At 43.1% G+C, this 26742-nt stretch overlaps 1 protein-coding gene across 4 annotated transcripts in view; it reads right to left on the minus strand.

Annotated features, from left to right (window-relative positions):
• The window catches only part of FHOD3 (formin homology 2 domain containing 3), a 519848-nt gene that overhangs the window by 138191 nt on the left and 354915 nt on the right, over positions 1-26742 (minus strand). For all 4 annotated transcript variants that reach the window (XM_073006355.1, XM_073006354.1, XM_073006353.1 and 1 more), the window contains one exon: positions 16769-17007. In XM_073006355.1, the coding sequence (XP_072862456.1) occupies positions 16769-17007 (239 nt within the window). The remainder of the gene's footprint in view (positions 1-16768; positions 17008-26742) is intronic.

Consider the following 26742-nt stretch of genomic DNA (forward strand, 5'->3'; position numbering starts at 1 on the left):
AGGATCAAGTCTAATTTGCCTCGCTAATCTCTAATCCCTTATCACCTCTCCAACTTCATCTTCCATTCTCCCTTTGTGAACCTTCCACCCCAGTCTTACACAGTCTACTGATATGTCAAGCTTCCACTGAACACCAAGGGCATTTCATTCTTGGAGTCCTTGCAAGAGCCATTCTTCCTGAGTAGAGTTACTTTTCCTGCTCTGTTTCTCCAGGAGACCCTGCCCAGAGCCCTGGCTCCGAGGGACATCCAATAAGTATTTGCTGCCTGCTGCAGTTCCATGGCCCTGAGGACCTCCACAGCATTCAGCACAGAGGCTCTTGCTATGGATGATCCAAGGGCAAGACTGACAATTACTTGCAGATGACCTCAGAGATCTCCCCATGTTGCAGAGATGAAGGATGGGGTCTAGAGAGGGCAAGATCAAACAAGTTGCCAGTAAGAACTCTGATCTCCTAACGTCCAGGCCAGACTCCTTTATGCCATGCCAGGCTACCCCATGAAACTAAAGCAGAATCTAAACTGTTTTCATCATTGCACGGTTCCTTCTAAGCAACAGTCTCCTGAACTGTGCCTGTCAATCCTTCTTTCACACAGCACAGAGAAAAATAACACCTTGTACTGGACAAGGCTGTGTACGGCTCCCAGAAGATCAGCCCAGAGCCCAGTCACCCCAGACTTGCCTAGTTGTCCTGAAAGCCTGGAGGAGCAGTGTCTTATGACCCATTTGTGGCAACTAGTCAAAAAGCTGTCTTAAGGTCTAGATAAAATGCAGACATTTAAACTGTCCCATTTAGTTCCATAAAATGCATAGGGCATATAAGATATTCATAGAAATATTTTGCTACATTTTTGGTAAAGAATGTGGCCCTCTGGTCTTGGTCTGCAGCCTTCTGTGTTACTGAATCCTTAAATTGCAGTTTGATCTTGGCCTCACAGTGACTCACACTTTGCTAACTTTAAGGCTGTTTCTAGGTCACCAAGGGCCCAAGGTAACGTTTGAAAACTTCTAATTAGCAATCGTAATCAGTTAAGACAAATACCTGGCCAGCTTGAATCAGTGATTTCACTTAAAAGTAGAGTTTTGTTAGCCATCAAGTTTTTAAAAAAGTTTCTGCAAAAGATTTTTACCAGCCAAGAGAATGAAAAGACATCTAACAGAGCCCAGCTGTTGCTCCGATGTTTCCATGGTGAGAACCCAAAGTTAGACAGGAAAGTATTTATTGTCCCTGTAGCATGCAAAGTTTAGGAGGAGTATAAAGTATAGCTCATGGATCCCAAATATACCCAAGAAGCTGGACTACGGGCTAGTACCTTAATACATAAGCCATTATTTTGCTATTTTGTTTTAGAATCAAATAAATATTAAAGGGTCAAGCATATTATTTCTGCTGAAACATGGAGTAGTTTAACATAATGGAATTCAAGTCTGCAGAGTATAAACATCAACAGAAAAAAAAAACTCAATTAGTAACTGGGGTTACAGATTTATTCAGGTGTAAACCAAATGGATCTAGTGATAACTACAGACTATGAGGCTTCTCAGCAGTTTCTGTGTATACCTTGATTTTGTGTTTTAAAAAAAAAAACAACTGTATTCTAAGCCACAGATATTCATTGCTTTCAATGTCCCTCAGAAGTTGACAGAGCAGAAGTTGACAGAGAAACTAGGATGAAGGTAGGCTGCATTTTTCTAAGAACTTTGGAAAGAGCAGGAAGTAAGCATAGTCCCTCCTGAGATTTCAGGAAGGCAGCCTTCAGAGGCAAAACAACAGCCCTGCTCAGGGTCTGGTTTGAATCTGTCCTGAGACCTTGGTGGATCCAGGTCTTATTTCACTCTTAAAATGAAGGGAAATACACTGGAATGGAAGACTCCAGTTCTGGCTGCTATGACTAAACAATCCAATTGTGTGGACATGAGACATGTTTTGTCACTTCCTCAAGTTGTACAATGACTAATCTCATGTGTGTTTTTCACATATGGAAAGAGACCACCCTTCTAAACCAAGACAAGCTCAAGGCTGTTGAGGGTGACCTTGGGAGGTCCAGCAATGGGGGCGACTGACACTCTCTCTAATGCATGCCTCAACGCTTCATGCCTCTCCACACCACTGGCAACCTCCAGCCTAGAGATTCGCATCCTTAAGGCATATTCTTTTAAAATGTCAATGGTCAGGCCCTCCTTTCAGAAACTGCATTCAACTGTTCTGGGGTAGAACCTGAACATGGGTTATTTTAGATGCCTGGCAGGGTTAAGACTACCCTGGTCTAAGTTATCAATATTTCTCACAGTAGCTTGGCATGAATAGCCACGACCCATGTCCCTGCTGCCACCCTTCCTCGCCTCCAATCCTATCCCCACCAGGCCGGCAGGCAGGCAGACAGGCAGCTTTGCAGATGGGCACAACTAAGCCTCACATGCTGACTAACAACTGGACTCTGTGCTGTGGTTTCCCAGGCCCTACAGGACCTGGTCTGCTCACCGTGCAACCTCATCTCCACCCTGTGCCACCTGTCTCTGGCCACACACTACAGCCTCACCTCCCGAGATGCCTATTAGATACCCAGCTATACCAAGCCCTTTTTTCCCTTTGCCACTGCACATGGCATGCCCTTGGCCTGGGGAGCTCTTCTCTGACTCTTCTCATCCTTTGGGACTCAACCTAAATGCATGAGGAGGTTTTCTGGATCAGCCCCGTCACACTTTTCTCTTTTCTAAAGAGTTTTTTGTTATTTTTAATGAATATTTACTTACAGGAATTCATACTCCCTTTGAGAAAGGAAGTATGCTTATACTACTACTGATAACAGTTAAGTCCCCTTTGACCAGAAATAACCACTGTTATACATTTGGTGGGTAAACTTCTAGATTTAAAAAAAACCACATTATTCTACAATCTTTTTACACAGCAAATGATTTGACAACTATGTTAGCACTTCTGGTATTGGTATTGTGCATTTCTTCTACCTGCTGGTGGCATCTACCACATAAATCATCCAAAAGTAGTAGACGTTTTACTGACCTAGCTAGTCCCCAATTGTTCACCACGCTGTACCACAGGGACGCAGTAACGCCTCTTCCTGTCCACGTCCTTGTGCACTTCTGGAGGGCCTCCTCAAGGATATATTCTTATATCCCTGTAACCCTCTGCCACATGGCCCTGTTGGCTCACTTCAAAAGCCCTCTTCCAAAGCTACTCGTATTTACTTGCTATAATATTTGTACTCTGTCTTATGAAACTGTATGTTTTGTAAGGTTCACGTTCACCACTGTGTTCTCAGATCCAAGAACATGGGAGGCACAAGGAAATAGAAGTTAGGGTCTGGTGTGGTGGCTCACACCTGTAATCCCAGCACTTTGGGAGGCTGAGGCAGGAGGGTCACGTGAGGTCAAGAGTTCAAGACCAGCCTGGCCAACGTGGTAAAATCCCATCTCCACTAAAAATACAAAAATTAGCTGGATGTGCTCACTTGAACCGAGGAGGCAGAGGTTGCAGTGAGCTGAGATTGTGCCACTGCACTCCAGCCTGGGTTACAGGGCAAGACTGTCTCAACAAAAAAAAAAAAAAAAAAAAAAAAAAAAAAAACAAACAAAAACAAAAAAGAAATAGGAGTTAGATGAATAAATGAATATGATTTTGTTCCTTTAGTCCCAGAAGACAGTATTCCTGTCTCAACAAAATCAGTAACTATAGTATCAAAGGTCATAAGATGTCACTACTGACGAAGGAGTCTTTTAAGGTAAGGCTATTCTGAAATAACACATCTAGTATTGGGGGCTTCTCTTCTGGAAAGCTGGTGGCCTTCTCGTTTACTTATAGACATGAGCTGTCGTGGATGTGGGCCCAAGTCCATAAATGCAAACAAAAACAAAGGTACAGTTCAAGGTACTTCATAGTTGTTTTTTCCTGATTTCATGATCAAAATTATTTGACCCTCCATTTGGAAGGCAGTTTTGCAAAGCTTGTTACGGATGCAAAAATATATAGAAAAAGAAAAAATAGCTTCTGAGGTCTGGTAATTCAGTATGTATTTCATACCGGAAGGCCTGCACACATGCATGCAGTCGTGACATGCCTTACCCCACGATCCCTGCTCCATCCAAGGATCCCTGGGAGACAAATACCTGCACCCCACAAGCCCTGACCGGCCACCTCCTTATGAGGGCTCATCTCTAGTCAGTTTTTAATCTCATGTTTATAAAACCAGAACCACATGGCTGTGAAAAAAAAAAAAAAAAAAAAAAAAAAAAAAAAAAAACCTCAGGAATGAAATTATTTCTCTGGGGCCACGTGGATACTGCAATTGAGTACTCGTGAAGTGTGATATAATAGTCTCTGGATTCCTCACTGAGCTATCATGTCTTTGGGAAGTATGCTCTCTCAGGACAATCAAAGGCATTTCGGCTACAGAGAATCATCCCAAATGTGCCCAGGCTCTCTTGAGTTCTGCAGGGCACTTTCATTTTTTCTTTGCTTTTTGTTTTGCTTTTTTGTTTCTTGAGACACTCACTCTGTCACCCAGGCTGGAGTGCAGTGGTGCAATCTTGGCTCACTGTGACCTCTGCCTCCCAGGATCAAGCAATCCTCCCACCTCAGCCTCCCAAGTAGCTGGGACTACAGGAGCGCACCATCATGCCTGGCTAATTTTTGTTTTTGTTTTGTAGAGAGATGATGTTTTGCCATATTGTCCATGCTGGTCTTGAACTCTGAGGCTCAAGTGGTTCACCTGCCTTGACCTCCCAAAGTGTTGAGATTACAGGCGTGACCCACCAGGTCCGGCCTCTGCAGGGCACTTTCTGAGGGCCAGGAACTGGCTTCCCAATCCTTTGTCTTTCTCTGCCTCCCAAGGATCTCTCTGGGGAAGGCAGGCTTTCCTTGGGATGGTTGTAGTCACTCACTTATTCTATTTACTTAACAACCTCTGTGCCAGGTGTACTTATGCTAAGCAGTTCATACGGTTCCCTCCTTCAGTACTCACAGGAATATCCCCATCCACAGATGAGCAGCTAAGGCACAGGGAGGTTCAGAAATTTGCCCAGGGTCACAGCTAGTAAGCCAGAATTGAACCTAGGAAGTCCAGCTCTAGTGTTCATGCTTCTAACCACTCTACTGTGCTACCTCTGTCTATGATAAATGCTTTGTGGCTGGGAAAAAAAATGCCTCTTCTCTTTAAGGACTGGAAGAAGTCATTACTCCTTCCATCTTTAGATTACTTCCTGAACACCATCAGCTTGTCTGTCATGTGCACAGGATGTCCACTAGTTCTCATCCATTGTCTTGTCACTCTCCCTGCCCATCTCACCAAAGCCCCATTCCCACTGGAAAACTGATGAAACCATGATACAGGGCACCATGAGACATATTTGGACCATGATTACAGCCTGTGTTCATTCCAATTAGTCTCTGAAACATAAAAATTACCTCATTTAGAAACAATAAATATCTTTTCAACATGAATATGATGCTTCTGTCATCACCATCAGCCCACTAAGTACAAGCTGGGGACAAGCATGACCTTCTCCAGGTCTCTCTAACTGGGCCTTCTTCAATTTCCAAAGCCTATTCCCAGAAGACTCCCTTGCAAAATGATTCACACCAGCATCACCTCTGCCCAGAGGGACTTTCTGGCTGTCAAATTTGGCCTCTTCAACCTACACGTTCAGGGTTTCATTTCCCTATTTGTTCAACCTTCATCAGTGAAGAGTTACCACCAGGCTGCCTCCACAGGCTCTTATCAAGCAAAAATAATCTCATTTCTCTTTCCATGGCTGGATTTGATCAACCCAGCTTAGTGCTCCTTAGACAGCCTCTGCTCCATCTCCAAAGGGATCCTGGGAGTTGCAGAGGGCTATGTAGAGAGAGATGCTTATTCTCTAGCTGGATGATGCACACCAATGCCTGTGTGGACTGCCAGCAAAAATCGAGCCTTAGACAGTGCTGTGAACATTCAAAACACAGATGAGAAGGTGCATATTACAGGAGATGTGGGGTTTGGACAGGTCAAAGGGAAGCTTGGCACTAAAAGAAAATTCCCAAAGCAAGTAAAACATTCAACTAGAAACTTGAACATTTCTGTCTGAGGTATGTTCACCTCCCTTCCCAAAGTAAACAGCTTGTTTCTTCCAGAGCCCTCATACCACCTAAGTTCACTCTAGCCTGAGAAACAATCACACTTGATGATAATTGATGTCAAGGTTCATTGACTTGAAATGCGGGTGATGGTCTCAGTTTCTTCCTTTCATGAGATGAAAGTTCTGTACATTCTCTTGCAGGTTTTCCCTACCACTTCTCTGTTCATGCAGTTCATTTTTCCTGGGTTAGGGCCTCTAAACCAGAGCTTCAACCATCACCTACAGGTATTGGAGTTCCAGAAGTGCCTATCCAACTGACTATGGGAATTTCCACCTACCTGACCCATAGATACATCCCAGAGCTTACTGACTGGCCTGGGTTACTGATTGCCAGAGAATCACCTTAAGCCTCTTTGTCTTTGTCACCATGCAGTCTAGTCACTGTCCTACAAACCACAGCCTCCTGCATTCTCATCATCTCCCTGTACTTTCCCTTCTCTCTGCCCCTGCTTCAGTCAGGCCCCCTCCACTCCTTCCTGACCAGCAAAAGCCCTGCACCAATCTCCTTGTGCAGCCTGCTCTCCCCCAGTGAGCTCCCCACACTGTGACCAGAATGCTCCTGCAGAAACACTACACTGATTTTCATTAATCATTTGAAATTCATCAGTAGCTCCACTTGGCCTTAAGGACAAAATTTTGCCAATTTCTTCAGAACCTAGAAAGATCCTCAGATTCAATTCAGGAAAGTTCAAACCCACAAGAAATTTGCAATCTGGTCACAGTGAATATTTGAGAAACCAATCCTTCCCCAGATATTGGGAGCATTGCAAAGTAACTTCTTCCTCATGCCCCAGTGCCTCTGCCTTTATTCAGTACAGTTTCTCCCATTTCCAAGCCCACTCTCCCAGCCTTCCCAGACCTCTTCTCTCCAGGCCACCCTTTGCTATTGAACACTCGGCATGAATCTCTTGGACACTGCTGAATCACTGGCTGTATTCCAATCATACTTTTGTCAGGAGGTCACCACCCTTGTCAGTGGATCCCATTTATAACAAGTCACTTACCATCAGATAAATCTTCCCAAGTAGCTACTTGCCACTCATGGTACCAGTGGTTGCTAATCTGGTTGTTGTGAAATCCTCTAGCATGTTTATGCGGGTGCACAAAATATTTTCTCCAATTCATGTCCATATTCATTTAACAATTATCTTCTTTAACAGAGTAATATCCGTGAATGCTCCAGGGCATGGATTGATGATAATAACAGCACTGGGCAAAGCACATATTTGTGTTAACTCTCCCACCACCGTATTAAGGAGTACAGGCACCATCATCCTGAGTTTACACACAACCACGCCTATGCCCTCCCCCACCTCACCTGCTGCTCCTTCACTGCACACGGCCAGCCTTCCTCCAGGAGCCAGGGCTGAGCAGGTCACCTGAGCTGCAGATTTTGTAGATTAACGTTGTATAACACCTCATCTCACAGTATGTCTTTTGTTTGCAAATAGATTGCTCATTGTCAACTGCTTCTATGAAAGAGATAGGGCTGCTCTACTATTCTGCTATTCTACTGTAGACCCAGGATGAATTCTCTAATCCTGGCAATGAAGTTTTGTGGACAAAGCATGGGAAACTGTGCTGCCCTAAAACTTAGGCATGTAAACACACCTCCTTCCTGTCAAAACATGGGAAGATGAGCTCACCCCCCAGCACAATTCCATAATTAGGCTCCCCGATTTGCCCACTACTTCCTGTGGTTGGTGGAGAGATGCCAAAACTCTTCTTCACTCCTGCAGGAAAACAGAAAACAACACCCCTCCAATTGCCTCCCTCCAGCTCTCACCCCAGAGGCATAGCCCCAAGGCTTGGCTACCCGCATCCTACCACCTGCTAGGCCACTAATTGGTATGCATCAGCTATGAGCCCTCAAAAAGTGAGGATGGCTTAGGTCTCTGCTCCTCCACAGCCTCCCAATAATTGGTAGTTAACTGTGGCTTCCTTTTAAGTATGAGTTTCCGTTCTCTATATCTTCCCTTACTCCATCGCCAAGGTAGTGGTTACTCATGACTAACTGGAAAGCCTTGTTCCAGTGTTGCAGCTATTGCTCTGAACATTTTCAGAAGTCCCGTCTATAAAATGTCTTCAGTGTCCATTCACGAGAAAAACAAGCAAATCAGTAAGTATGATTTCGGGATCAAAATCAAACAGTGACTGAAAAACAATACAGCTCGCTAACATTACCAAGTTCCAATAAAACAATTGCCGAGTTATTTTTTGCTTTCTCAACAAATCTAACACATCCTCAAAAGATAAAACATTCTCATTACTGAACACATTCTATAGATTCAGAGAGCAGTTTCAGGTATGTTAGGTTTTGAGTGCAGGCTATGGAACCTGACTGCCTGGGTCCCAACCCAGCAGAGCCTCTGTAATCTGAGGACAAGCTCCTTAATCTGTGTCTCGGTTTCCTCACCTGTAAAATGGGGACGATACTCCTACCTTGTTCATGGAATTTACAACACATGTAAAATTGTTTAGTCCAATAGCCAGCACAAACTTAATCCTCCATAAATGCTGATGTTAGAGTAGGTAGTTAGGCAGATATGACTAGGGAAGGAGAGTGTCCCCCCCATTCCAGGAATGTCAGGTGACCATCAACTGATGGTCTGGCAGTTGTTAAACTGTCTCTTTAAAATAATAATTGGTCACAGCTGGTGCCAGGGAAAGGCAGTCTCCTAAGAGACAGAAAGTCAGTGATCAGCAGCTTCCTGTTAAGATCTCAGGAGTTGGGTGATTGGGCTCAAGCATGTGCACTAAGAGGCAAAATGGCAGAGTTTAACTGGTATATGACCTTCCTCTAGGACCTCGAGGAACACTGGAAGATAAAGGGAAAACGCCTCAAGTGAGCATGCACACAGTTTCAGTAAACACAGTGCACATGCAGCCCCTCCCAAGTGCCAGCAGGGCACTGTGCATGCAGACAGCCCACCCCAAGGGCAGAATCAGGGGAGAAGAGACATAAACCCTGGAACCACGTCAATGTATAAAACCCCAAGTCAAAGGCCAAAGAGTGCACCTGGATCTCTTAAGGTGCCTGTTTGGCCCTCTTCCAAGTGTATTTTACTTTCCTTTGTTCCTGTTCTAAAACTTTTTAATAAACTCTCACTCCTGCTCAAAAACTTGTCTTGGTCTCTCACTCTGTCTTTTGCCCCTCAGACAAATTCTTTCTTTCGAGGAGGCAAAAATTGAGTTGATGCAGACCGGTACAGATTCGCCACTGCTAACAGTGGCTCCATCCCTACCTCTTCCATTGCTTACCTCCTAGGCATTGAAGGAAGAATAGCATAGCATTTTCCCAGGACAATGCAGAGGCTACAGTTAAAAAGAGGACACACATTGCTGAGCAAGCATGATGCCTAAAAGCCACATGGGACAGGACTCACAAACTGGACACCATAACAAATATATTTAGTGTAGATGATGAGAGGTACCAGAAATTCAGCTAAAAGACATTTGAGAGACAGAAAAAATGGTCAAAATATTAATTCTAAAATGCATAAAGAATACTTATATTCTACTTTTGAATCTGAAGGTTTCCATATTAAAAATAAAGACTGGTTGTAGGTCAATTAAAATAGGCAAACCAGGAGACAAATGAGCAAAGAATATTTACAGTCAACACTAAGAAAATGAAATGTTAATAGCTAATGAAGCAATTAAAGTTGTACAGCCTCAGTAGTAATAAAAAATGCAAATTACAATGCTGAGGCACATTTCACTTTTCAGTACTATAAAAATTCTGAAAATCTCCTAACATTAAGTGATGGTGTGGGAAAATGGTGAGTCATATGCTGATGGACAGTAAACCCATACAGCCTTTGTGGCGAGCAATAAGGCAATATCAATATTTAAAATGTAAATGTCCATAGTCTAGAGTTCTACTTCTAAGAATCTAGAAGTGCCAATGCTAACATATATACACAAACATGTGTATGTGCACCAGTGTGTATGTTCATTACAGCAAGTTTGGTATGAGAAAAAAAATGGAACCAAGCCACAGCAAAATGAATGACAGCATCATGGTATTATGGTATATCTACATATTGGAACATTAGGCAATAATTTTTTAATGTACCATTAAGCAATAATTTTTAATGTACTGACACGAAAAATATAGATCCAATAATAAATAGTGAATGCAATTAGTGCATTTACTAATTGCCAAGTACTCAGCATATATTTATTTCCACAGAATAACAGAAATAAGGGTTATTTAGGAGAATGGTGAGGACATGGACTCTGGAGCTAGACCACCTGAACTCTAGAACCCGCTCCACCATATATTAGCTGTGGGACCTTGGGCATGGTACTTCAACTCCCCGTGCCTCAGCTTCCCCTCCTGTCACACAGCAATAACAGTACTTATATCGTGACGTAAGAGCAAAAATGGAGTTTATACACTTGAAGTGCTTAATGTAATGCCTGGCAAATGATTAAGTGCCCCATAAAGGCTACCTGTTGTTGTAGCTGTTATTGTCATATTCATCTTTGCACTATATGGTACAACTCTCTTCATTTTATATACATAGGTGGCATCCCATCTTTAAATCCTATCATTTTTATTTAAAAATATAAAGAGGCTGGGCGTGGTGGCTCACGCCTGCAATCCCAGCACTTTGGGAGGCTGAGGTGGGCGGGTCACGAGGTCAAGAGATGGAGACCATTCTGGCTAACACAGTGAAATCCTGTCTCTACTAAAAATACAAAAAATTAGCCGGGCGTGGTGGCGGGCGCCTGTAGTCCCAGCTACTCAGGAGGCTGAGGCTGAGGCAGGAGAATGGCGTGAACCCAGGAGGTGGAGCTGGCAGGGAGCCGAGATCGCACCACTGCTCTCTAACTTGGACCTGGATGACGGAGTGAGACTCCATCTCAAAATAAATAAATAAATAAATACGTTAAAAATAAATAAATACATACATACATACAAACATAAAGAGTTGCTATTTATTCAGTGACTACTATGAGCCAATGGCCATATATAAATTGACACACAACTATTTTGGGAGAGCCGGGTTCTGAACTTGCCCTCCCATGCTTCAATACCTCCATCCTATGCCCAAGACCACAGTGATTCTAAACACCCCCCTGGTGAGGATTTGTGAAGACTGAGTGCTCCCCACTTCTTAGGAGCAGTGATATGCTCTCTGCCAGGTGCAGGCTGAGCTTCCAGTGCTGGTCTCTGCACCCTGCCCCACACCAAACCCCCGCCAGACTTCTCCCTGCAGCTCAAGTGGGCTCTCCACTGCCGCATCAGTACTCCTGGCCTGCAGCCCACCTGAGCATGGTCTCTCCTGCTCCTGGAACCAGCTGAGGCCAGGCCACATCTTCTCTCTGCTGCTCAAGGGTCAAGTATGTCTGTAGGTCAGACTGCTGTGCTCCCGACTACAAGCTCAAGGCTTGGTCACAACTCCTGACTCCCACAAGACCCATTTATATATCCTTATCACTTTGCACTTATTAGAATGAGGACTTCTGTGCAACATATATTAGTCAATTTTTCTGTAACCCTAGTTTAACTTACATGGAAAAAAATTAGCAGTTCTTATATGTAACTTTTTTCCTTCTTGACCATCAGTTGAAAATATCGGCAGCCAAGAGGAGAGTTGCCCACTGCTGCTTCTCAGTGCTGATTCCTCGGCTCCACTTGAACATTTCTAGTGAGACCGTGCTGGGTTCCTCTTGCTCTGAACAGATTCGTGAAGCCCGGCTGTAGACTGTCACACCTCTCTTACACAATCATTGTTCTCTCTTGCCAAGTTGTTTTATGCTGGTGTCACATTCCATTATGTCAATTTTTTGGAGTGATGGATGTGAGTGAAGCCAATTAGAATTGGATATCTTGGCATTTCAGTTACTGAGAGTAACATGAGATTCAGTCAAGCTTTGGTCCCCTAAAAGTGTTCAAGCATATTTCCTGAGAATTTGAAATGCAAAACTTTGCTAAATGGACTTAAAATCAAAAAAAGACTCTGCTGTAAACCATGTAGTAGCCCAGAGAAACCAGTCAGCTGTAAAAGACAATTCCTATCTCCTTTGAGAAATACTGTTTCCATGACATGTGTCTGTAAAATACCAATGGATTTTCTTTAAACTAGAAATATATTTTATAGATCTGTGTTTTAGCTGATGATATTCTCTGAAAAAGAGTGAATTTTGACCCATGCATATGAACATTTAAGGTAGGTGCAGAGTTCCAAATGCTTCTAAGAAAACTGCCCTTTCCAATGGCCAAAAACACTATCTCAGCATCATGTGGATTATATAACCAACGATCCGCCTTCCCCTAAGGCAGAATTTCCCAGATTCAACACTCCTGACATTTTAAAACAGATAATTATTTGTTTGGCAGGGGGCTATCCTGCACTTAGTGGAACAGCATTCCTGGACTCGATCGACTGGACGCCAGTAACACCACCCCGTCCCAGCTATAACAACCAAAAATGTGTCCAGATGTCTCCTAGATGGTAAAATCATCCCTGGTCAAGAACCACTGCCCGAAGGGACCACTGGGACCAGTCCCGGCCTGCACAGTCCAACCTTCCCTGGACTTATCACACAGTCCCCTCCTCTCCATATGTCCCTCAATCTGGCTTATCTCCTATCCTTCTCCAACGCCTCAATCTTCGGCCTCTGTGCTCTGGGAACTCATGATCAGCCATCAGCAAAGTCCCATATAGTCTCAATCTCTTCATAGAATTTTCCTTTGACTTCCTTGCTCTAACAGCAAATCTAAGAATACAGTTCCCCATAGCCCTCATACATAACACGGTGGATTTTTCCCTCATACGCCACATACTCCCCTTTGCCAATTAAAGGTCATTTTCCCCCAACCTCCCTCTAGAAACCCAGACCCCTGGGACAGAGGTTGGCAAACTATAGCCTGTGGGCTACATCTGGCCTACCACCTGTTTTTATATGGTCTGTAAGCTAAGAGTGGTTTTCACATATTTAATGGTTGAAAAAAAAATCAAAAGAATCATATTTCATGACATGTAAAATTCAAATCTCAGTGCCCATAAATAAAATGTCACTGGAATGCAGCCATGCTCATGCCGGTACCAGTGGCTGATGGCTGTTGACATGCTGCAAAGGCAGAATTCAGTTGAGCAGTTGCAATAGAGACTGTCTGGTACTCCAAGTTTAACATATTACTTGGCCCTTGACAGAGAAAGTTTGCAGACCCTGCTGCTGAGGCATGTGGCACTAGTCTGGACCCTCCACTCCCTAACCAGTTGTCAGTATCCACTATCTGCCAGGTCACTCTTCCATGTATATTAACATATACACATGACTGAAAGCTGCATGGCACAACTGTTAACATTAGTGACTAAATGAAGTTCAAAATTACTTCTATAGTTCGGAATGTTGTGTGGAAATCAGCAGGATGAAACTGAAAGTTCACATGTTAAGTCCCATGCAGTGTTTGATATCAGAAAGACTGACACAGAGAGCAGGAAGTAGCCCTGTTTTTGTCAACAGAGGAAGAACCAGGATAAACAGAATAGTTCAAGGGCAGATGGGGTGCCTCAGGAAAGAGAGCACCCATGCCTGGAAGTGTACCCCATCTCTTGGGAACATGACAGAAAGGGCTCCTGCTTTGGGCTAGATAAATTTTAAGAACTTTCTAGTATTAAGACTTTTTTTCCCTTCCAATGAAATTTGTAAATTTTAGGTGCAAAGATAAAACTCATTATGACACACACGGTCCCATAAAGATGCTTTTGGTTGACCAGTGACCAATACACTTGTACTTTATTGGGCAAATGCTCAGTGTGGAGTTCGATTTCTTAAGAAACCAAACCAAACAAAGCTGAGTTCAGGCTCTTATTAGTCTTCATTAGAATTAAAGCACATAGCTAGCTTAAGTCTACAGGGAGACTAAGCATTTCTCCTTTTCAAGTCTTTGAAGTTTTGTATTTACCTCAAACAAAAAAAATACCTACAAGGTATGTAAATCAAATTGTCTCTCTAATCATCTCGCTTGAGGAATATGTCTAGGAGTGGTTGGCTAGGATGTGGTTGCCTGGGAAGGAGTCTGCATACTTTGGACATTGAGAGCCAAGGGCCCAACCCTTGGTCATAGCCCTTAGTCCTGTGATTTGGAATAGGCACTTAGCCCCATCTGTTTTCTCATTTGTACAATGAGAATAATAAAACCTGTCCTGTCTGAATCTTACAGAGGATGATCGTGAGGGTTAAATTCAAATGATACAAAAGGGCCATCTGAGTGGAGACTGCCCTATTTTTTTTTTAGAGCAACATGAACCTCTTTCTAAAACATATTTCTCCCTTCTTTACAAAAGTTGGCGTCACTTGGGTCACTGAGTTATAAAATCTAGCCCCAAATCCTTCATATGTGGCATCTGCAGGCCTGTTGCTACAAGCTAGCGTTAGGTGCAGTCAGGGCGTTCGCAGAGATGAAGAGCAATGTGCATATATGTACATGAGGCAGCTTCTGTGTCTTTCAAAGTATGCAGGGGACAGAACATAATGAGCCACTTGACTCTGAGGTAGTTTTGAGGCACAGATGTTGAGCAGGTGACTACGCTATGCAGGAAGAAATCATTTCCCATTCTGCATTTCACCACCCCTTCCCACTATCTCACCCCTGGCTCATCAAAATCATGCCATCACTTTGGAGCGACAGGCAAAACCCCTCTAACAGGCTTCATAAAAGAAGTCACTTCATAATCATCAATCTAGATAGACAAAACGTCACCTGTCCTTACCAGTTGCAAAGTTATTTTTTGCTCGAATGCCACTAAATTAATGCTGAAGTAATAATTCCAGTAAAATGAAATTCCAAAAAGAATGAAGGAAACAGCATTCAAAATGGCATCTCTGGCCTCCTGTTTCAGATCCTACCGAGCCCAGCACTTCAAGACTGTGAACCACGCCCAGGATGGTCCACTTCCATATCATCATCCTTACCAGCCTATTGCAAAGCATTGTCGTCTGAACTCACAACACAGGAATCCTCAAAAAGTGTAACAGCAAGAAACAGACAAGGAACAAACATGGCGGAGCAGGAGAACACCAAGTACTACTGACAAGGTCTACCTAGCTCCTGCCCTCAGCATCTTGGGTGGTTTTATAAATAGGCTTTTTTTCAGATGATTGTGTACAATTTCCTCAACTCTCTTCATGTTAACTTCTCAAGCCAGCCGGAAGAGAGCTTCAAGGGCTTTTTCTTTGAGAACTGGCTGAGTTTCTTTAAGATTCTAGATCACAAGATGCAATGCTCATGGTAAAGATTGTTGTTCCTTAATATGTTTAAAAGTTTAGGTCTTCTTTTCACTAAAATAGAGCTTGTTTTACACAGACTCTCAAACATAAAAACCTGTAGAGAGGGCATCTGGGGTTACGAGGTAGAAGAGGGGTGTCAACATGGACCATGGTTGCACATCTATCTCAGACCAACGCCTTCCTCCTCCTCTTGGGATAACAGGCATCTGAAGGCATGGCCTGGGTCCTGCTCAAATGATTCCATGGGTATCAGATTGTTTGGGGCACCTCTTGGTGCTGGTAGGGTATTCCCTTAGAGATGGAGAGAAGGGATATATCTTTATCACTCTTTCTTAAGGTCATCTAACTTATTCTGAGTGATTTTCTTCTTCATAATGTAGCCTGGTGACCTAAATTTGACTCCGAGGAGGATCTCTATGGCGGAGGAGGATGATCCAGCCAAGTGATATGAGCACTTTCTGCTTCCAGACTATCGGCAGCAGGATGGGAATGTGTCAGTCAGCCCCTGTGGATTTGGCTGGCAGGGACTGGGCCCTGAAGGCCCTCATCCCAGTGACCTCAGAGCATTCATTTGGGAAGATACAACTGGATCCAGACGCTGCAACAGGCAGGCCAGCCTTTTGTTGTACGGCTATACTATAGAACCACTCTGGTTTTGGCAGATTTTGTCAAATTTTATACTTTAAATACATATAATACCTCACAGGATTGCCAATCGTTCCATTTTCTTCTATCTTACCGTTCTCATTCTTCCTCCCAGCCCAAAGGTGAGGCGCATAGGGAAAGAGATCATACCTTTCTATTTATATATCTTCATGGCTTCGAGTAGTCCTGGCCTCTAACGTACACTCAATAAAAATGTTTCAGACTAAATGATGGAATTAGTATGTACTGACATATACAGAGACGGCTATTTGGAAACTCCTATGGGTTTTTTTCTCTTTAACTAAAACCAACCCAGAGATATCCCTGTAATGTCAGGAGTATTGCGAGACTCTTCCAACCTCACATTCCTACAGTGGCATACCATTTATTTCTAGGCCACAGTTTTGTGTTTGAAGTCTTTTCCATTTGATAAAACACAGCTTTTTTGAACAGATATTAACTGAGATAGTAAATAATACTTTTTAAAAACAGGTAGCTGAAAAACAGTTCCTGGGATTAATAAGATCAAGTCTGTGAAAGTCGCCAGGGGCCACCCTGTGTGGGAAATCCCCTGAGATGTTTGGCTGGTGGTTTAATGGTTGAGAAGAGGTAGGGAGCGATGCTGGGGTGGGGGTTGGTGGGGGACAAACTGGCCAGCGGGGAAGGGAGAGTGGCAGGCACCTGTGGGCTCTCTTTTGGATGGCATCCTTGCACCCCTCTCCACTGCCAAGTTAATGCTTACTTTTCACGCAGATCTCGCACTTGGCTGGGCTTGAAGCTGGGAGCTGACTGGGAGCAGGGACTGGTGGGGGCCGACAGGGTGCTCTTGATGCTCTGCACTGAGTGCCTGCGGCTCCTTCTGCGGTCCAGGCCCCGGTGCTCGCCCCCGCCACTGGAACACACGCTGGCCCTCCTCCGGTCCCGGCACCCACTGGGGGGTGGCTCCGCGGTCTCATCGCCATCCTCGTGCCTGAGCGCCACCTGGAAAAGCAGAGCATGCCCAGTGCAAGGTCAGGCTTGGCATCCTTTCACAGACCTCGGGTGTGACTCCTTTTCAGGATTGCCCTAATAGGGATTTTTAACTCTGCCTTCCCAAACTGTACGCCTCAGCTTCCCTGCCAGGTCTTCACAACCACACGTGTCCAAGCCAAACTGGACTTGCCTGGAAGGCACTGGAAGATGCCTGCCACTGTGGGTTCTTCCCATCACAGACATGAAAGGGGCAGCCAATATGACCAGTGAGTCTGAGAAATATTTTTGTAATCGGATGGGATCTAACTAACTCTGTACCCCAGCATTTCCATTTCCCGGGCCTTCATCTCTCCTTGCCCATGCTTGTCTCTTTTCTGCTCCATGAGCCTGAATCCCTCCTGAAGCCTAGTGGTGGTCGGTTCCCAATCAGTCTTGAGCTCGCTTTCCCAAAGAGGGTGCTCAGAAGTAGCCAGAGCCACAAGATCCAGGTAAATGGGAACTGGCCTCATCCATAAATCTTTCTAAGAGGACTAGTGCAAGATCAGGTACTGTTTAATTTCAAAATCTTGGCCGACAGCTGCTGTACTATCAGGCTATCTCAGCAGCCTGGGTCAGGATTTGGGGTGGAGCCTGTAGTTTTACCAGAAGCTTGCACACACAAGTCACAAAGACACACAACAGAAAAAGACGACTCCTAGAATAAAGATTTGTTTTAAAGTTTCCTAAGAGTTATGCATATTTGTGCAGAAAAATAACTGTCTTGCACTTTGCCACTCTGGCTTACATGGGGAAACATGAGCCAACTGGCCCATGGTACTCTTTCTTACCCTTTGCCTTTCTCCAAGGGATATTTTTAGCTCTGTGTCTACATGGTGCCCTCTGCCTTCTATCTCTTAATCTCGCTCTGTCCTGGATCTTACTCCATGGTTTTCTCACCTCACATTAAAACTGTCCTTCTGAATAACTCTCCTCCACCTCTCTTCTAGCATGCAGCTCTGCTCCTTATCCGTGATCACTCTTCCTAGCCACGGACTCTATCTCTGGCCTCTAATTTTCATGCCTATGCCTACATTCTCTAAAACTGGACGGTAGAAACAATACAAGTTTTGGTGTCAACTAGACCTTGGTGTGCATGCTGGCTGTGCCACCAATGAACCAGGTATGCCCTGTCATAAATTACTTGCACCCTCTCTGGCTCACCAAATGAAGGTAACAGAATTGCCCTTGCAGGTTTGTGATGAGAATCACTTACGTAAAGGTAACTTGTGTAAAGCATCTAGGGTAGGGCCTTCTCTGTGGTACGCAATGAATATGACTGCCTTCCCCTACCCATGCTCTCACAGGAAGTGACCCAATATGCCCATAAATTCCCTAATCACACAGAACTGGTGGGTTGGGCCACCTCACAGCCCAGATGGGCCAGGCTCAACTCAGTCCAGCAATCTCTCAGACTTGGCAACCATGGAATCACACAGTTCCAAGTCCCCAAGTATGCAAGTTCTCCAGCCTTGTGGGTGTTCTTAGTCACATTTCACAACCCTGTCCTTCCATGTGAGAGAATGGAGAACATAAAGACTCAGATAGCTAACCATAGTATATGGCTTTAACATCACCTATCTGCAGAAAACCTGGCTATTGCAAAATCAGTTGCCCTCATGTGAGCTTGGCTGAGGCAAGGCCAGGTTAGCCACTGTCATCTCAGTTCACAGGGACATATCAGCACCTGAGATACATAAACTGTTTACCAGGAGTGTATCCACCCTTATCTGCCCTACCCTGTTTCCACCAGCTCAAGCTTTCACAAAATCTCTTCTGTCTACATGCCAGATAGATCTTATAACAAACTCTTGTACGTGAAGATAATTTAACAAACTTTTGACTGTTTTATTCCCCTAGAATTCACCGAACATAATTTTGGGAGGTTTGAGGCAAGAATTGATAAAAGTTAATCTAAAGCTCAATCTTTACAAAATCTCATTGGGAATTCTGTTTCCTAGGAGTCTCCTTCTGCACTGTAACCGCAAGAACTAAAAAGAAAGTAAGCGTTTAGTTAAGCACGTATGTCATCTCAACTTTAAAACTTTAAATGACATTCTGTGGGGAAAAGTTTGAGAACAACCACATACCTAACAAAGGACAGCATTTTTAAGTGTTTCTAGCCAATGTTTTTTCATTTCTATATATAAAAATTCTAGACCATTTGAACTTATTCTGACCTGATGTGTTGATTCTGCTTCTTATTAAGCACACATTTGGAATGATAAGATTAGGGGCTAAAGTAGAGTTCAGATATTTCTAATTCCTTGTCTAACCTCAGAGATCCAAGGATCAAGTAACTACTCACAAGTCCTTTCAGAGAGGCACACAGTGTGCATGAAGTGAAATCCACTTTAACTGCCCTTTGTCAACGAAGGTAGAGATCACCAGAAAGTTTGAAGGACAAGAAAAATTCTGGAAAAATTATCAAGGCAACACCATAACATGCAATGCAGTTAGGGCTTTCCGAAGTTCAGATAATTGACAAAACACCAAGCTACTTAAAATAAGAAGAGTGCATGGAGGGAGCAAATGGGCCACAAAATCTTGGTAGAACCAAGGGTAGCCCTCATGCTTGGCAGTCATGGACAACGTAACAAGAAATTGGAGGCTGCTGTTCACTTACGGTTTTGTTTTATAATAAGAATTCTAGAGTCACCAAAGCCCAGTGATGATAGGAAGAGAGACTTTGTTTACACATGCAAGGCTACGGTGGCATTTCCAAATGCTTTCGGTTCTACTGAGTACTACTGCTTAGAGTCAGGAACACTGGGAGCTAGAAAACACCTAGAGAGTACGGCTTTTAACCCAAGGCTTATTCAGGATCTGTGGTAAGAGTCAGACCTAATCAAATACAGCGCAACAAGTGACCTCCGTGGGAACACAAAGTAAGATAGAGCCAGTCCTGAAAGACCTCTAACGCTGTCCCAAGTGATGGAGTGATTCATTTGTTGGACCTCTCATCAAATACCTTTAATTCTTTTAATTAAATGTAGAATGCTGTTTGTAAACTAAAAACTTGGGCAAGGAGCAAGTAGGATCCAGAATCCAGCCCTGACGGCTTACACATCCCCAAGTAATCAAGAAAGCAGTTAGGGGCAACTTAAGGTGACATCTATAACCACTTCTACCAGTCTTTGAGGCCACTGAATGATCTGAACATTCTTAAGAAATGTTTTCTTTTTATTTATTGTAGTAAAAACATTCAACATGAGATCTCTTCTTTTATCAGATTCTAAGTGTACGATACAATATTGTTAACTAGAGGGATGATGTGGTATAGCATATTTCTACAACTTATTCATCTTGCATTACAAAAACTTTACACTTGCTGATAGGCAACTCTCCTTCACCCCCTCTCCTTAGCCCCTGCTAATGGCCATCTTACTCTCTGCTTCTGTGAGTCTACTTTAGATACCTCATATAAGTGAAAACATGCAGTATTTGTCCTTCTGTGACTGGCCCATTTCACTTAGCAAAATGTCCTCCAAGTTCATCCAAGTTATAGGAAATGTCAAGATTTCCTTCTTAAGACTGAATAATATTCCATTGCATGTATATATCACATTTTCTTTATTGATTCATCCATCATTAGACATTTCAGTTGGTTCCACACCTTGGCTATTGTGACTAGTGCTGCAACAAACATGGGAGTACCAATATCTCTCCAAAATCCTGATTTCAATTCTTTTTGATAAATATCCAGAAGCGGGATTGCTGGATCATATGGTAGTTCCGTTTTTAATGCTTGGACAGTTTTTTTTTTTTTAACTTTGTACTGTGGAAATTCTCAAACATACACAAAACATAGAGAAGAATACAGACTGTGATGTGCTCATCCCCCATGAAAGTTCAACAATGTGGCCTACTTTGGCCAATGGAACATCCACAAACATGATGCACACAGAAGCTTGAAAAGTGTTTATGCATTGGGACTTGCCTTTTTGAAATGCTGCTATCATGGGAAGAAATGTGGGCTAGGCTGTTGAAGACACACGATCCAGCCAATAGCCAGTACCAAATGCCAGGCCGAGTAGATAAACTAAGGTCATCTTAGACCACTCAGCTCACTCAAATCACTAGATAACTGCAGCTGAGTGAAAACTTCCCAGTTGAATAAGGCTCAAATTCCTAACCCACAGAATCATGAGCAGGGATTGTTGTTTTACACCACTAAGTTCTGGGGTGTTCTGTTACGCAGCAAGAGATAACTGATACATACTTTCAATCACCTCTGACAAGGAAGAATCTTCAGAGACTGGACCTATTAATTTCTCTGAACAGTAATAGTTATTTCTTGTCCTCTCCAGTCTTCAGCCTTAAGATGCCTGACCCCTTACAGGGACATATTTTCAGAACCCAAAGTTAGAACACATAATCTGACAAAATATTTTCTTTTTCAGTTTGTCCATTTATGTATGTGAAAAATCATATGAAGCTATGAAAATTCAAATGAATTTAATTAAACATGGATCAGATCATCTTTCTGAAATGGAGTTCAATTACATGAAATTGGGCCTGGTTCCAGCAAGTCCAAGACATAATAGCCACCAGATGTCCTTCTCTATTAGGAAGAATTCTAGAAGCCTAACCAAACTCTCTGCAATTGCTTGAGAACATTCAGTCTTTTGTGAAAAAAAAAAAAAATATATATATATATATATATATATATATATATATATATATATATATATATAGGTTCTGCTTGTAGGCTTTGTTGCTGCCCTTGCATATAGTGATGTTGGTTGTCTTTTGGCAGTGAATATATTTTTTAGATGCATTAACTTTCAAAAAGAAATAAAAATCCCAACTCTGCCAGCTATCTAAAGGATTCAGTTGTCACAGCTTGAGTTATTACGCGGGGCATCTGCCCCTTAAAGTGACTGCTTTCCAACTGAAGAGCATCCTTCCTTCATTCAACTCAGCACCTGATGGACACTATCATGAAATGTGTGGCATTTGAAGGAGACCTTCATTCAAGCACCTACTGAACTTCTATTGTGGGCAGCTGTGCTGCTGGGCCTTGGGGCTAGAGAGAGGTATGAGACATATGGCTTAGAGTAGTTCAAAGGGAAACAGGTCGCACGTCCTGAGGAGTGTTAAATCAGAGGTGTGGACACAAGGTAGTACCCTCTCATCAGTTATGAATGGCAGTAGGGGGACAAGTAGCAGGAGTCCTTTCATCTTGCCAAGGAGCCTTAGGGAAAGAGATGACATCTGAAGTGCAGGAGGAGTAGGAGTTTGATAACTTGAGAATAGGAAGGAAAAACACTCCAGACAAAGAAATGGAATGGATAAAGGAAAGTTTCCCAAAGAACCTGACTTTCATGTTCAAAAACAGGAGAAGTTGAGTGTGGTTGAAACTTCAGACACATCTTGGGAATGGTGGAGACCAGGCCACAGAGGCATGAAGGCCTCGGAGTATGGAGGGCCCTTGCACCAACTCAAGGAATTTTGGTTTCATCTTGCTGGTCATGAAAAGCTCAGTCATTCATTCATTCGTTTTCTTAAAGGGGAGAACAGCATAATGAGATTTGACTTTCAGGAGGATCACCTTGCTTACAGCTGGTGGGAGTTTGGAACGGGGAGATGGCCCTCATGGGATCTCAATGTCCCCAGGCTCTGAACATGCTGCTCTCCAGGCCTTACCCCTGCAGTCACCCAGCCTCCTTTCAACTCCTGACACCTGCCATGCTTGACCTCCTCCAATGCTCTCCCTCATTCACTGTCTTTCGTCAGGCCATCATCTCAGACAGGCCTTCCTTCCTTGCTGCTGCCTCACTTTCTGGCTCCCACCTCATATCATCTCTTTTCTTCACAGACATGTTTGCAATCTCAGATCCTCTGCTTATGAACGTTCTTGATCACTGTCTGCACCTCATTAGAGTATGTGTCCCCTCAGGGCAGTGGTCTTGTCTGATGTGCCGGGTCATCAGGGTTAGAATAGTGCCTGGCACCCAGCAGGTACTCAATGAACTTTTGTTGAATAAACAAAGTAATAGACAAGCAAATGAATAGGAAGATCATGCAATACTTCAGGCAAGAAACGATGAGGGCCAGAGCTAAGGAAATGATCACAGGAATGGAGAAAAAGCACAGTTTTCAGCAATCAAACTCCTAAATATGGGGACACAGTAAAGAGAAAGGAGTCCAGTATAGCTCTGGGCTTGTAACTTGGGAAACTCCACTGTTTGCAGAGGTGGAGACATGAAGAGTCCATTCAGAATTTTTGTTTTTGTTGTGGAAGGAAAATAAAGGGTTCATTTGGGGCTGGTTGCCTTTCATGTGTGGTTTTCAGGTGGTCATGTCAGATCTAGTCAGAGCTTCCTTGGCACGTTCTAAGTCCTCTGCACTATCCTCTGCTAGGGGAATCGGCTACCTACTTGCCTTAGACTAAAGAATGGAGGTTCTTTGGGGGCAGGTACAGATCTTTTATCTCTGTATTTAGACCCCTAGCAGAATATGTCACATATAGTGGTCTCCAAGTACATGAATGAAATACAAGATGGCAAGCAGGCATAAAAAAAGGAAGGTAGAGAGGCAACCAGCCATGGGCCCCAGAAGAAAGCATGGAGTCAAGATAGTGACGAGTCCCCAAGGCTGCTGACTTCACTGGGATCAATATAGGAAGACAACACAGACAGAGAAGAGGTCTGATAAGGACACGTCAACACTGAAAGGGTGGTGTGAGAAACAGAGGATCCAAGGAGGACACTAAGGGGGAGCAATCAGAGAGACACCCCGGAGACATCTGGACACACAGCAACAAGGCACAATGTGCAGGAGTGGTCAGGAATTCTTTTATGATGCTAGTATAACAGTGATGCTCAAACTGACAAACACAGCATACAACAAAGGAAAAGGAAGGGGAGGTGGCAGGGATGGGGTGTGGAGGAGCTAGCTGCTACACACCAGTCTTACTTATGAATACTAATGCAAACATTTTCAATAAATTAGTACCAACCAGAATTCCAACAGCACCTTTTTAAAAAGAACACATCACTGGCCAGGTGCGGTGGCTCACGCCTGTAATCCCAGCACTTTGGGAGTGAGGTAGGCAGATCACTTGAGGTTGGGAGTTCCAGACCAGCCTGACCAACATGGAGAAACCCTGCCTCTACTGAAAATGCAAAATTAGCCGGGCGTGGTAGCACATGCCTGTAATCCCAGCTACTCGGGAGGGTAAGGCAAGAGAATCGCTTGAACCCGGGAGGCGGAGGTTGCAGTGAGCCGAGATCGCGCCATTGCACTCCAGCCTGGGCAACAGTGAAACTCTGTCTCAAAAAATAAAATAAAATAAAAAAATAAATCATTACCAAATGGATTGTATTACAGGAATGCAATGACGGTTAAAAGATGAAAAGAAATCAATTACTCAACTCAAAAATCCAGAACAACAACAAGGTAAACTCAAAGAAAATAAAAGGAATTTATAAAGATAACATCAAAACATTGAGTTACAAAACAGAAAAGCAGTGCAATTCATATAAAAATCAGAATTATTGCTTGAAAAAAATCAACAAAATAGACAAACCATTAGTTAATCTGGAGGAGAAAAGAAGAAGTTACAAACACACAAAGTAAGAATAACAAAAGGAAGATTACTAAAAGAGAATAAATTTAAAATATTCATAACAGACTAATAAAAATTCCTTTACTAAGGAATTTTAAAATCCAGATGAAATGGATAATTTTCTAGAAAATGTAATTTAGCAAAATTGATCCTGTAACAATAGGAAGTTTAAAAAGACCAGTTTCCATAGAAAAAAATATAGTTACCAAAAATCTTCCCTCACTGTCCTCACCACACACACATATATATTTAACATCACAGGCCCACGTAATTTCCCAAGAGAATTCTAATAAGCCATCAAAGACCAGAATATGAAATGTCACTTAAACATTTCCAGGGCTTAGAGAAAGAAGAAAAACTTTTAAATATTTTGATGAAGCATGAATAAAACTGATACCTAAACATCTTAACTACGGCACGCGCGCGCACACACACACACACACACAAAGGGAAGTACAAGAACTCTCGCAGTAGCATTGTTTGTCAAAGCAACAAAAATATAAACCATCTAACATCTGTTCAGAGCAGAGCAGATAAATAAATTGTGATACATTCATCAGCAGTGAAAACGAACAAACTGTTACCCACATACCAACATGGAACATGTCTCAAAACTGTTGAGCAAAAGGGCATATTCTAGAAAGAGTTAAAAGATACGATTCTGTTTATAAAAAGTTTGAAAACAGACAAAATTCAATAATACAATGTTTAGGGGCAGACTGAGAAGAAGGAGCTAAAGCATCTGGCTGATGATGCTTTCACTCATCTTACAAGAAAGATGTTTCTGGGGAAAGAACACAAGCATGTGAGGACCTGCCTCACCTACCATAAATATGTGAATTAACTAGACTACCTAACTAATAGACTAAAGATACTTGCTGAGAGTGCTTATTTCTGGAATACCCTTAGCAGGATGTCCCTGGCTATGGATTACTTACAGTAAGTAAACCCAGAATTATGGATTTGTGAGCCATGACTCTCTGGGGCATGAAGTAGAGATGTTTCCTAACTAAATGCTCCTTGCTGGGTGAGATGACCTTGTGAACCTCACTTAGAGACTTTGTCTGTTGTTTCAGGTCAGAAAGCACATGTCTGAATCATGAAGAAAGGACCTGGGGAGTCACAAGGGATGTACCAGGCCTCTCTCTGGTCCATCTGCACCTCTATTGGCTGTATTCTTGAAATTATTAGTACAGCCAGAAAACTGGGAAAGATCTCTGATTGTCCAATTCTGATTTAGTAAAATGATTCTTTGTTAGCTCACAGAATAAGTGGTTTTCAGATTAAATTATTTTTAAGGAAAGCGAGAGAATACTGGGGGTAAGAATAGTAAGATGACAATAAAGGGGCTGTCAGGACACTTCTGAGTTGTAATGTTTTAGTTCTTAAAGCTAGTACATGGTATTTGTTTTATTGCTCTTTAAATGACACAAATATGCTTCATTTGTGAATGATATACACTTGATGCTCAAATATTAAGCACATGTAATTCAACAAAAGAAAGAGGGTGAACATAGGATAATTTTTTAAAAGTTTCGCATGAAGGGAAAGAAGGCGATGAGGAGGTGGCTAAGAGGCGTGTAGGCTGGAGAGAAAATGTGCCCTGAAGCAGAGGATAGTTTTTAGATTCCTAGAGTTGGTATCAAGGTTATTCTTCAATACTCTCTCCCAGTTGGTTCACTGATGGGCAATTCACCTGCATCATGCTGGCTTCTGAATATACAGTGACCCTATGGAATCCAAATCTGTGGTCATCTGAGCCCCTGGTTGAACAGAATCTAACAGATGGAAGGTTCCGATCGTGGTGGTGAGGGGGCTAAGGGAAGGAAAGATCTGTGCTGTCAAAAGTCCACCTTCTACCTTTATTTAAGCCAACTCTCTTGAGCTCTCTTCCTCTTCCATCTTTAGTATTCTTACCTTATTCTCCATCCTATATCTTAGGAGCCATGAGAACATACTCCTTCATCACCTGCTGGCCTCCCAGGGCCTCAGGTCAGTAACAATGAAAAACTGAGGGAGTGAGGCAGGGCTGGAAGAGAAGATGCCCAGAGCAGGGCACAAAGAGCTGACCAGCGGGTGGCTGTGGGCAGCTTCAGGTGCTGCCAGCAAATATGTTGGGCCCAGTTTCCTCTCTA

Source organism: Chlorocebus sabaeus, chromosome 18, assembly GCF_047675955.1.
Source record: "Chlorocebus sabaeus isolate Y175 chromosome 18, mChlSab1.0.hap1, whole genome shotgun sequence".
NCBI classification, from domain to species: Eukaryota; Metazoa; Chordata; class Mammalia; order Primates; family Cercopithecidae; genus Chlorocebus; species Chlorocebus sabaeus.